This window comes from Lichenostomus cassidix, chromosome 2, assembly GCF_008360975.1.
Source record: "Lichenostomus cassidix isolate B80296 chromosome 2, HeHo_3.0, whole genome shotgun sequence".
NCBI lineage: Eukaryota > Metazoa > Chordata > Aves > Passeriformes > Meliphagidae > Lichenostomus > Lichenostomus cassidix.
The window spans coordinates 61,145,394-61,157,771 of NC_139482.1; the positions used below are offsets into that span (position 1 = coordinate 61,145,394).

At 42.1% G+C, this 12,378-nt stretch overlaps 1 protein-coding gene across 3 annotated transcripts in view; it reads right to left on the minus strand.

Moving 5' to 3' along the window:
• SLC66A2 (solute carrier family 66 member 2) overlaps positions 1 to 12,378 on the minus strand; it is a 64,069-nt gene that overhangs the window by 19,934 nt on the left and 31,757 nt on the right. For all 3 annotated transcript variants that reach the window (XM_085051725.1, XM_085051724.1, XM_085051726.1), the window contains one exon: positions 2,835 to 3,051. In XM_085051725.1, the coding sequence (XP_084907851.1) occupies positions 2,835 to 3,051 (217 nt within the window). The remainder of the gene's footprint in view (positions 1 to 2,834; positions 3,052 to 12,378) is intronic.

Sequence of the window (12,378 nt, forward strand, 5' to 3'; positions counted from 1 at the left end):
GACATTTTCAGTAGGGGACTTTTCAGGCAGTAGCAGATGGAAATACAGAGGTGAGCTGATAGGACGCTTACCACAACAAATTCCTAAAGGGTATCCTGCCTCCCACTGCAGCCACCTGTCCTACTCATCTCTCCCACGGCCCCTGGTCTCCAAGTCTGTTTATTAGGAAATGACTGCTACCTCAAATATGAGATGTCCTCAATTTTTCACCTGAACAGGTGTGAGTGAGGGGGAAGGGTTGCGGGTGGTGTGGCCTTTTTTCAGAAACAAGAGTATCAGAGGAGTCTGGCAGGATACTCTGATCAGATGGAGTCACATACTGTAACCTTATTCTCCATTTCTCTTCCATCAGTTAACCTTTAGGAAAGGACTTCTTTACTAAATAGGCTTAATGTATCAGCTGTTCTGTCCCATTCTGTCCCAGTTCAGAGATAGATGCATGTTACTGCTTTTCTCAGCCAAGCCATGAGGACCTGTGAACAACCCCTTCTCTGGCAGTAGTAAAGGCTATGATCTTTATCAGGGACACAGACTGCACTCCTGCACCAGGTGACAATTACTGCGGTTTAAAAAGTTACCACCTCCAACCAGGATGTGATGATTGACCAAAAGGTCACTAAATAGAACAGCTTAATACTCATTGCTCTCCTCCTTATGCCTAAAGTCATAGAGACACTTGAAACTCACCTCTTTTACTTTGCCACTGAGACTTGCTAAGAGCATGTCTGGCAACCAGCCATATTGGCCCAGATCCCCAGTGCAATTGCTTCTGACAGTGTAACCATCCACACACGTGGTTATTTCTGCTGTGAGTTGTAAATAACTGCATAGAGCAGTAGCCATCTCTGTAAATACCCATGCAAGTAGCCTGGCTGCACTGTTACACACTCCCTTCAGCGTTTCCATGACTGGGGTCTCTTCTCTGTTGTGCTTTTAGAGAAGTGGGCACAGGAAGGGGAGTTCAGGCGAAATACTTCCAACAGCTCCTTCAACAGAAGGCAATACACTGGCAGGAGTCACTTAGCCTTACAGGAAGAACACCCAGTAATGCTTGGAGAACATCCAGTCAATTTAGGATTGCATGGTACTACAAAGTCTGTGTGGTACCTGCAACATATATAAAACTGCAATTTAACCTGAAAAAAAGGAAGAGCACCAACACGTGCATGAACATCCTCCCACTGCAGCACAGCAGCACAAAGTTGTGCATTGCCTCATCAGTCCCCAGATGCACTGAGGTCCAATGCCACACAAAGTACTGCTTCAAGAGTGGAACCAGAGAGAGGAATGCATTCTGGAACTGTGTGCACAAGTGATTAGGAGTGTGGATATCCTTGACCTGATTCTGTTCCACAGCAAGGGAACACAAGCTTTTGTGCTATTTTCTCTTGACAAAACACAGCACTCTTTTGCCAAGCAGTCTTAGGTGAGAATTCTGCAATTCTATGCTTAGCAGTTTACTAAGAACAAAGGGGTTTTTTTTAATCCTTTTGCTAATAGCATAAACAGGAAATAGGAAAACTGAAACTCAGGTCCCTAGGAAAGAGTTAAGGAAAAGCAAAACACTACCTGCCAGTGGCCATCATTAATAAGACACGATTCACAGATGAAAAACAGAAAGGGAGAAGTCAAACCAGAGCATAAAAAAGGTCTAGCAGATAAGTTGCCTTCTGGATATCACAAGTACAGAATTTTCCAAGAGAGTGGGTGCATGAAAAATACCCCAATATTTTGGAAGCAAATCCTGACTCATTCCGTACCAAAGGGGCTCCCAATCAGAAAATGCCTGAAGCATCAAAGCAAATTACTGAACATTTCAACATTTCAAGTTAGAAAAGATCTCAACAGTAGCTAGTACAAGCATGTTCAAGCCAAACAAGTAAAGGGAACAATGTGAACAGAGGACAGAATTCCTTTGGTTTGGGGATGGCATGGTTATTTGTTTTGACCAAAGTAGAATTTATCCCAGCAAATTCAAAAGCAATGCACAGAAGTTGTAACAAAACAATGAAAGAGAAGACAGTCACAAATGATCACAGCACTCTGTGAACTGAATTTGCTACTGTATTTTTACAGACCAGTGAACTGATGCACCACAGTGAAGCTTTCCTCTCTCAAAAAGCTTCTCAAGTTGCCTTTGGAATCTTAGTGTTATCATTTGAGTTACCCAGTAAACAGTGTGAAAAGATAATCTGATTTAATGACTCAAGGGTGGGCACAAGATTAAAGTTTTCTGTCCAACATTTTTTTACAGAGGGTTTCCCAGTCATGACTGTAAAAGTTTCATCTGAGGTTTCTTAAATGTCAGTTTCAAGCTTTGACACAAAAATAAATACTGATGTCATTTGCTACAAATGTAATAATGGATTATGAAGAAGTGATGAGTAGATGTGAGAAAAAGCTAATTATACGAGTTACACTGAGTGTTATAGGCTGCAGGCTCAAAATATTTTCACCCTCTTTATTACTTTTGATATGCAAGATCTCTTTAGTCCATTTCTAATTACCAGTGTAGCACAGCTTGAGCTGAACTGAAACATGTTGCTAATGGCAACAGCAGACGTTTCGCATGTTTATTTCACTAAAACATGTTTCACCTTGGAACTGTCCAGCTGGGCTTGGATAATAGGTCAGACCTCAGAGGTGTAATGGACCTCCCACTGCCTTCAGCAGTGCTGCACCAGCTCCTACTGACAGTCTATTCTGACTGCTGCTGTGTTTTCAAGTAATAATTAGAGAGATGACATTGCCCTTCCTGGAAAAGCATTCCCACACTACACAGACACCCCACATGAAGGCACACGCACGTGTTTGATGTAGGACAAGCACCATACCTCATTCCTTCTGTAGATCTGTTCTGGTAGTTGCGGTACAGCTGGGGGACGCCCAACATGGCCTCAGTGAACACAGCAAGGAAGCCCAGTGTTTCCACAAAGAGGGAGGAGTCCAGCCACAGGTAAGTGATGTAACCAGCCACACCAGTGAAGGTGAGGACGCACTGTATGTAGTCTGTAAACTTGCTCCAATGCCAAAAATAATTCAAGTCAAAATCTGCAACAGAACAGGAATGCAAGAAGAATCAAACATGCTTTCCCAACCAACTCAAAGTTAATCAGGGTGGAACTGAGAACTGGAAAGCATGAGGGAGCCACAGTCAGTCTTTGGAGGCAGGGTGTAGTATAAAATAAGGGATAGGATTTTAAAAATCAAAACAAAACAACCAAACAAACACTCTCACCACTACGCCACCACCCCCAAAAATTCCCCGCAAAAACTAGAAAAATAAAGAATAACAGTCCTGGTTTCAAAAACATTTTTTGGAGGGTGTTCAGTAAAGAAACAATTAAACAAAGGCTTGCATGCCAACAAAATATTTACAAAGTTAACTTTTTAAAAGGACGCATTTTAAAAATACCTTCGTATATCAAATATGAAGGACTCTGGATACTGCTCTAGTGGAGCATGCATAGGAAATGTTTTGCAAAAACCTTCCCCATACTAATAACATGCCCCAAGCACAGCAGTGCAAGTGTTCTTTCTCTTAGGTCATTATCTCTACCTTCCAAGTGCTTCAATCCAAGCTGCTTAGAAGGTCACCTGAAGTCCACAGCTCTGCTCCCTGGTGCAGTGCAGATGCCTGTGGTGAAGGGCAAGTTGCCAGTGCAGCTGTTACAGTTTTACTAAGACAGGTACAAGACTGTGGCAAGATTTTCCCTGGAATAAAAGCCTCCAACAGACGTCACCACTTTCACTCCGAGGACAAAACGCACTTTACTGTTGCCTTTGCCAGCACCAAGGAGGGCAGGGTGAGCACCCATTTCTGCTTCCATCACAACAAAATGCTGAGCCACAAAACACAATATCCTCACTTGAGGGGAGTCAGAACGAACCAACCATGGCATTTGCTTGGCACATTACCAGCATATCACTGGAAGATATGTAGCTCTCTTACTGATGAATAATAAAATACACAACCCCATAGCCATTGACTGTATAGCAAAACAACTTCATTTTTAACAAAAATGCCACCGTAACTGTTCACTAGCAGGTGCTGTTACTGCCTTCCTCTCTTAGAAGCACTTTAGGTTAAAAATACCTGTTTCAGACCAACTGGACTCTGTTAACTACCAAGGCAATGAACTTCTGTCCTAACAGGTTTATTACAACCAGTCCAAAGCCGTGCAACGCACAACACATCACTGGAAGATTTCTGTTGCTGCCACCTCAGAAGCAGTAGATAAAGTTACAGAAAAGTCCCATTGCTAACTCAGGCAAGGAGGACATCAACCTCCACTAACACGAACCGCAAATTCAGTGAGATGGGAATACAGGCACTTAGCTGCCTAAGGATACATACACATGCTAAGTGATAGTTTCATTTTCTGCCTCTCTTCATACCTTTATATCATTATCAGTCTGGCCCTCAGACACCCTTTACTGACTAGTCTCCTCTTTTTAGTACTTGGCAAACCCACACCTCAGGATACATCCTGACTGCACTCAGGTGAATCATTTTACTTTTTCATCCAAAGGGGAAGGAAAAACTGGCCAGGAGCCATACCCAATCTGCAGCATTGCCAGCCATCACCCAAAATTGATTAAATGACCTGGGGCAAAACCACTGTCAATGTAAATGTTGCCTTTCAGTATTTTATGGTAGTGGCTCCTCAGCCTCAGAATTCAGGGACACAAGACTAAACAAAAGTTAGACCCAGTGCTGGCACAGGCCAAAGCATGTGAGCTTCATGCATTTCTAGAGCTTTTTGAAGGCTTTCCTTTCTGGAGATGAAGGGCTCATGGCCCTTCACTCATTAAACCTTCCTACCAGCTGTCAGATCCGCTCTGCATACACTGTGTTTTCCCTCCTGTCTTCTACACATGCTCACGGATCCTTTTTCAAATACCCATCCCTGGACACCAAATCTATATTTCCCCAGCTCATTTTCATAACAGAAATCAAAGAACTACAACTACATGGAAGGAGCAGAAGTTTAGGAAGTTCATGAAAACAAAAAAGTAAACATTCCCACAGCTACCACGGTGCAAGCTACAAAATCCATGGATCCATGCAAACACGTGAGCACAGATGAGAAAAACACTGTGTGAAACAGGACTTCAGCTGAAGCAACAGAACTAATTACTAGCACAGAGATTCTCTTTTGCTCAAAACTATCATTATGCTAGATAACCTCCACTGTAATAGTTTGTAAGTTCTAGTTTCTGCTATAAATTTTGCTTGGTAATGTAATCAAGAAAGAAGGGAAGACAAAAGAGGTAAGAGCAATCATAATCTTGGTAATAGCTTTGCAGAAAAACATTTGAGTTACTGTAAAAACATCCCAATATATAATCACTAATTGCTCTACTTAACAGATGTATTTTCCAGATGCAGAAGTCTATTTTGGGGCACATCATGACACTCTGCATTACATCAAAAAAAAAAAAAAGGGCAGAGAGTGACATACCTGACTTTCCATAAGGGTTGTAATTTCTCTAGCCCTTATTTGAACTGCTAAAATGTTTTGCCACATGATTGCTTCTTTTTAACCAAGGCTAAAGTTTATTGTCTTTAACAAATGGTTTCAAAAGTTCAGAGGGGGAAAAAAATCACATAACCATCACTGCAAGGTCTGGAAATAAACTGTGACTCATTTTTCCAAGTGGCTCCCTTCTCAAGGGGCTCCAAACACATTACATGCAAAAAAACCACCTTTTAAATGCTTAAGAAAAAAAAAGTAGCTTTAAAAACAGAACAAAATTCATGTGTGTGCAAACCAGTCCCATTCCAAGAAGACAACCAAAGGACACCAATCAGTGTCCCAGATCATGTCATCTGAGAACTGAACAAAGCTATAAATACTATTGCAAGCATTATTCATGTTTGAAGAAAAATATTAATAAAAAATGTTATACTGGGATTTTTCAGTGGCATCATCTCTTTTCCTTAAAAGGACAAAACAAGAAATTCCACTGTACCACCATTTATTTCCAGAAAATGTCTTAAAAACTGTCTAAGTTAAATGCGGAAGTATATCTTCCTACTCCCTGAAATGGGAAGGCACAGCTTGCACAGCTCACTCCATCCTGCCCAACGAGAAATCCCTGACATGGGTTTGTAACCACACTCAGCTGATGCAGTTCAAGCACTAACTCCCAGTCACTAACATCCTGTGTGGATCAGAACTGGCATTACTGTGGTGAAAGGTACTGTATTTTATTACCCATGGCTGAGCCCTTTAATCTGCCCAGTGAATTGCATTTTAAGCATGTTAATCCATTGATAGATGAGAGATTTATGTTGGAAAATCCTATTAATGCTGGGGGAAGGAGCAGCTTGGTAGGATTTTTCTGGAGAAAACTCTACACATCTTGAGGGTGAAGGAGGATGAGATTAAAAGACCTCCTCTGGGAGGCACTTTGCATGTCAGATCTGAAAAATGTAAAGCAGGCAGAGATGGCATTGTAAATAACAATGATTATTACCAGTTGGGCTAAGATGCAAGTAGTAAATTCAAGATTCTGGTGTGGGATAGATGTCAAGTGATATAAAGAGTCCACAGTGTCAATTTTCACTTGAGGATGACACAGAGGTCCAAATAGTTACATTATTTTTAGTCAAGAAACATTTTATACCAAGCCAGCTACCATGCTAGTTCCTTTTGGGAAAGTGAAGCAAAGATTTTGACATCCTAAAAATTATTTACTGTAGCTCTCAATTTCTCTTACTAGTTGCAACTTATTTTGTGCCTTGACCTTTCTAATTTTTTACCTAAATACTTGCACTACATTCACTTACACTTGTCCTTAGACATTTCACCCAGCTCCTCCTTTCTGGCTGGTTCCTTCCTAGTTTTGAGGTTAAGGAAAAGCTTGCAATTTCCATTGCTTGCCTTTGCAAGGTGGGAGAGTTTGCATTTGAGCCCTCTGTATAGCTCTGTCAAGGAAATAAACTCTTTTCTTCTTATGAAGGCTAATGGTTTTACTCTCTCTCCCACTCCTTATGAACGCCATTACACTCCAGTCACTCACCCAAACTGCCTCCCATAATTAAACTCTTGACCTCCTGTATGAAACACACTGCTCACTACCTCCTTCTAAGAGCATGCTGGACAGTCTCTACCCCTGAGCACCCTTCTAAACAGATGACTCAGTAGCTAATCCTCCCACCCCTTGGTACACAGCTAATTCTTATGTTTTGAGAGACTGTGGTGCTGTTCAAAGGATGTCCAATTTCCATCATCTGGCAGTGAACCACAGTGCGTGCCCACCCGACCTGTTCCTGCCGCATGATCAAAGGGGTCCAGCCCAAGTAGTCAGATGTCCAACATCTCCCTTAACAACACTGCAATCCAAAACCTGAGGGCTTAGATGCTGTGAAAGAGCCTGATAACAGTATGTACTGGTTTGAAAACAAACCAGTGGGAGATCACAAGTCAAGATTGAAATTAAAAATAAGTGAAATAATACAAGGAAAAGCACTGACAAAATCAGATACAACCTAACACCCTGTTAGGGTGGTAGTAGCAGTCCAACTGAAGTAGTCCAGTTGAAGCAGTGATCCTGTGAAGGTCTAGTCTCCAGCTGAAGATCCAGTAGTAGCTCTTGTCCTCTGGGAACCCAGTAGACAGGGCTAGCTCAGGCAGTTCCAAGGCCAGGTTATATCCACGTGGGAACACCTGGCTCCTCCCTCCTCGGCAGAGCATCTCACAATGGGATAAGTCCATGAGTCACACGGTGGGTCCCTGATGGCCCATTGCCTGTCATGCGGGGTGGGTCATTAGCAAGTGATAATAGCTAACGGATGGCCCATTGCCTGTCATTCGGAGTGGGTGATAGCAGCTAATGGCCCACAGCTGGTGGTAATAGAATACTTAACTACATCAATATTGCAACCTAGGACACAGTAATATATCCAACCTGGAACAGTTACAAAATGCAGCCATGGCTGGGAATTATTTCACATTATTATCCATGGTCTGCTTCCTGTAAAATGTACACACTTTGAAGATGCAGAAGCTTCAACCTGCAGCTCTCTGTGCTGCCTGTGGGTCTCAGCCACTGGGCTACAGTACAACACTCTCCCCCACATTAGCTTTTTTGCTCATCTCCAGAACTTGTGGTCTCTGCTGTAAAAGGGGTTCAGCTCTGAGCTGCAGGCAAATATGATGCTGCTCCTCATCCCAGCCCAGCAGCAAGGGCAATTCTTTGGACAGTTTGAAGAGGCAGACTTGTATCCCCAGGCTGACAAGAGAAACTATCTCAGACACTTCACATCTCAAATGAGTGCTCTAAGCTATACACAGGTCCTGCACTCAGCAGTGACATCTTAAAATTAAATTTTGCCACATTCTCTGAAGAGGACTTGTGAGGCACCTGCCACAGGAGTTTGGACCCAGGCACTGGATTCTGGAAAGAAGACTTTTACACTTACAGTTCTTCAGCTGCGGCAAATCCTCAGACATTTGCCTCAGGCATTATCTGTCTCCCTGGCAATCCTGATTTCAGCTGTCCCATGTAAAAACAGCAGCAGGATTGCAGAGAAGCACGCTGGCTAGCACTCCTCACCTTGCTCATTCTGAGCAGCTCCCAGTCAGAACCTGGATTTCTCTGATGCTCTGTTCTGCAATTTCTGCATACCCCACAGGGCACCCAGGAAATAACTGGGGTGACAAGAGCAGCAAGGCTCTGCATGACTTGTTACTGGGTCATCCAAAACCTTTTCTCTCACTCACATCATCCACATATCCAGCTAGGCACTTTCTTCCTTCCTTCCAGAAAGAAGGAAGGAAGCAGCATTACAGACAGACAGTGAAAACTGATACATTTAGATTTTCTTTTGTCCTTTTTTAAGAAGTGATAGAAACCTGCAAATGATGTCTGAAGCCAGCATTTCTTTTACACTCACTGGGACTGAGAAGGGACTTGTAATCTTTCACTCATGGTGCAAAAGAGAAGAAATAAGAGCTTAGCACCAAAAAGTTCTGGCTCCAATCCAAACCACTGTCCTTTTGAAATGACTCTGTTTGCAAAGAGACAATGTTCCTCATCTCCCTTCCTTCAGGCCCATGACCAAGGAACTTCTCAAATTCTGAGTACTTTTACCTATCTGCTCAGCCCTTTCACTGCAGTACTTCAGCATCTCTCAAACATTCCCTTCTAACTGGCCTTCACACTGGCTTGTACACAAAAATTGTCACTTTTTACTCTCTAGTCCATCCAAGACGGGAGCAAAATATTCCAGAGGGTCTTGAACATCTTCTGAAAATATCACCCCAGCCTATACAAAACAAATTACTCTCCTCCAATGAAATCCATTTTTGACATCCCTTCTCTTGGCTACATCAAGACTAATGTCAGATCATTAAAGCAAATCCTCTTAGTATTTGACTCTCATTAAAGGCCCAGCATGACTCCTTTAGTTAACAAAAAGTAACCAGCAGATTTTCATATGAGAGGGGGAAAATGTGAAATCTTAATTGCAGAGAAAAAGGCTGAAAGCCTGACCCCCACAAAACTTGAAGATTCATACAAAGAACTTTTGTTTTTAACAGGTCAGTGGAGCTTTCAGTACTTCAGGGGGACAGAACACCTGAGATAAGAAGTTCAAGTCTGATGAAACGTCCTCTACATCAACATTATCCCCATCTCCCCTCAGTTATCTCCTCTAGTTTGAAGTCAAGTACTTGCCTTGGTTTTCTTTCTTTTGTTTTATGTAGTGTCACAATCTTCTAAAATCTTTTATGGTGGGTCTCTGTTTTGTCACATCAGGTTCTTATTTTTTCCCTCCCATCAGGATTATTACCCACTCTTCTTCCTCCTTCTAAAAAAAACTACCAATCCATGGGCTGACATTTTTTCAGCACTATCCTGCCCATCCAGGGCTTCTCACTCATATTCCATACTGTCCCTCAGCACATACCTACAAGCATCAGCAACTGCTCTGTCCTTCCTCTTTGGGTCCTGCAGGGTCCACTCTACCTCCTTGCCAAAGAGAATTAGCAATTGCCTTGTTAAGAAACACGTTAGTTACAACTACTTCAGAAAAATCTGACACAAATGCACTAGTACATATGAAAATGCCAAACAATCCACACTATTTCTCAACACCCTGCCTTTCCCAATAATGTGCTGTTTCCCTGATTTTACTGCCTTTAGTTTAAGGGAAACCTTTGAATACCATTTAGCACAGTGGTCCTCACCAGAGATAATTAGCAATAACACCTATCTTGACCATTTTTTGACCATTATAGAACAGCAATTTAAAAGTTACAATTTAGTCTGAAAGTTTTACCCCTGCTGCTAAAAACACACAGGACAATAGGAATAAAAAGCTAAATAAAAATATTCATACCCTGGGCACCTTCTGTGCAGCTGACAGCCTTTACTGTGCTAGCTGCAGTGTAATTTGCTTTTTTATACAGCTTCAGTTTATGGGAGACTCACAGTGAAGAAGGAAAAAAAATTAGAGAAAAATGCAGTTATATAAACCCACAAAATTACGCTGACCTTTACCTCATCTTTCAGAATTTTCACTGTCTTACAAAAGGATGTAGAATTGTTTACATCACTTGTGCTGCACTGATACCAGCCCTGTCAACATTTTGTTTGTTTATATATATCCCTAAATATACCTGCATACACATACATGCCTCTTCCTCACAGGACTGCTGATGTTATATGCATTAAAAAGAAAGCAAAATTATAAAGGGCAAGCATGGGAGAACAAATATTTTTTTGTTCTAATACAGAGGAAGTTTTAGCAAGTATGGTATCCCTGAATAAGGTTCCAACTGTTGGGCTCAGAGACTGCTGGTGAATGCCAGCTGAGCTGGGAAATCCACATGGAGCAGTACAGCTCAGCCCGGATGTCTCTACACATCCCTGCAGAATGAGTGTAACCAACTTGGGGACAGCCAGAAGCAAAATCCTACCCCAGTCCCTCCCACAAAAAGCATGCAGAAGAGTACTCTGGACTAATCTTTCCAAAGCAAAGACATTTCTTGAGGTTCTCCAGATGGAAGATGCTTCTGATGCAATCTTGCAGCAGGTACACATGCAACCCCCCTATAATGTACCTTGTGCAACATGAGCTAACCAAACTGTTTGCTTCCCAAGCCCAGCTGAGAGAAAACACCAGGTCTCTGCTCCTGGTGTACTAATAGGCCAGTAAGATTTGGAGAAGACAAAAAGACAACCACCACCACCACAGACACAATTGCTACTAGGGCAAGGCACTTAACTTAAGGCTAGACATATCTAAATCAAGGTAGTTATAGCAGTCTATCTGTAAAGACTGGCTTCCCCAGTAGCATCCCTACTGAAACTCCCAACTGTGTTACTGCTACTCTTGGCTGTTCAGTATAGAAGTCTCTCCCCTTTCCATTCCAATGTATTGATTGTTCTCAGTCATTGTGTCCATGAGATTGTCTCAACAGCAGGCAAAAGCAGAAATTAGCTGACTTATGACCAACAGAGGAAAACAGCCTAATAACTAGGCAGATCATGTGGCTTGGAAAGCCACTGGAATAAGGTAGCTGTGGCCCAAAGAATTTAGTGCCACAGAAAATAAGCTCTGTATTTGAAAGGTGGAGTGAAAGCAGCATAAGCAGCTTTAGAAGCCACGTGACTCAGAGCAAGCGTGGACCTTAGGAGGAAATCCTCCTCTAAAGTTGCAGCATGGCAGTGAAATGGGAAGCCCAGGGAATGCCACAACAGAGTTTTGACTCTGGGCAGCCTTCGCTTTCACTACAAATACTCCTAATTCTGCTCACCTCCTACACCAAGAGCATCAAAAACCCTAGAGTAAGTCAAACCAAAGAAGTGCCCCAACCCTTCACCCACAAGCAGAGCTGTGAAGTCAGGCCTTTGCTCCCAACTGTGCCAATGATGGAGACGGCAGATAAGAGATAAACTCACTCTTCTTTTGGCCAGATACGCCTTCCTATGCTAACTATAGAAAGAGACTTCTTATTCTGACAGCAAGATAAGCAGGGATCACAGCAAGAAGAACTTGTAGTAGCAAGTTTCTATTTTTACAATAATTTTAACAATATTTTACACTGTCCTCAGCATGGTTTATCAAAGCTATCATCCACAGCCCTACAAGGCAGTATAAAAAGGCCTCCAAAAAAGACTAAAATGGAGTAAGTTAAGCATTGCAGAGCAGGCAGCCTTGACTCTAAAATTCTTGCAGTTGGGAGTTATAAACTCTCTATGAAAACAGTTTAATTTATTTTTAATAGTACTGAAACTTATTCTTTGCAACTTAAGTCTCAGAAGATATCAAGACTACTATAATAGAAACAATATGTCCTTTCTCATTCAAAGACTGTAATTAAAGAGATGAATAAAAGTTCTAAACATTACAAAACCAAGCTG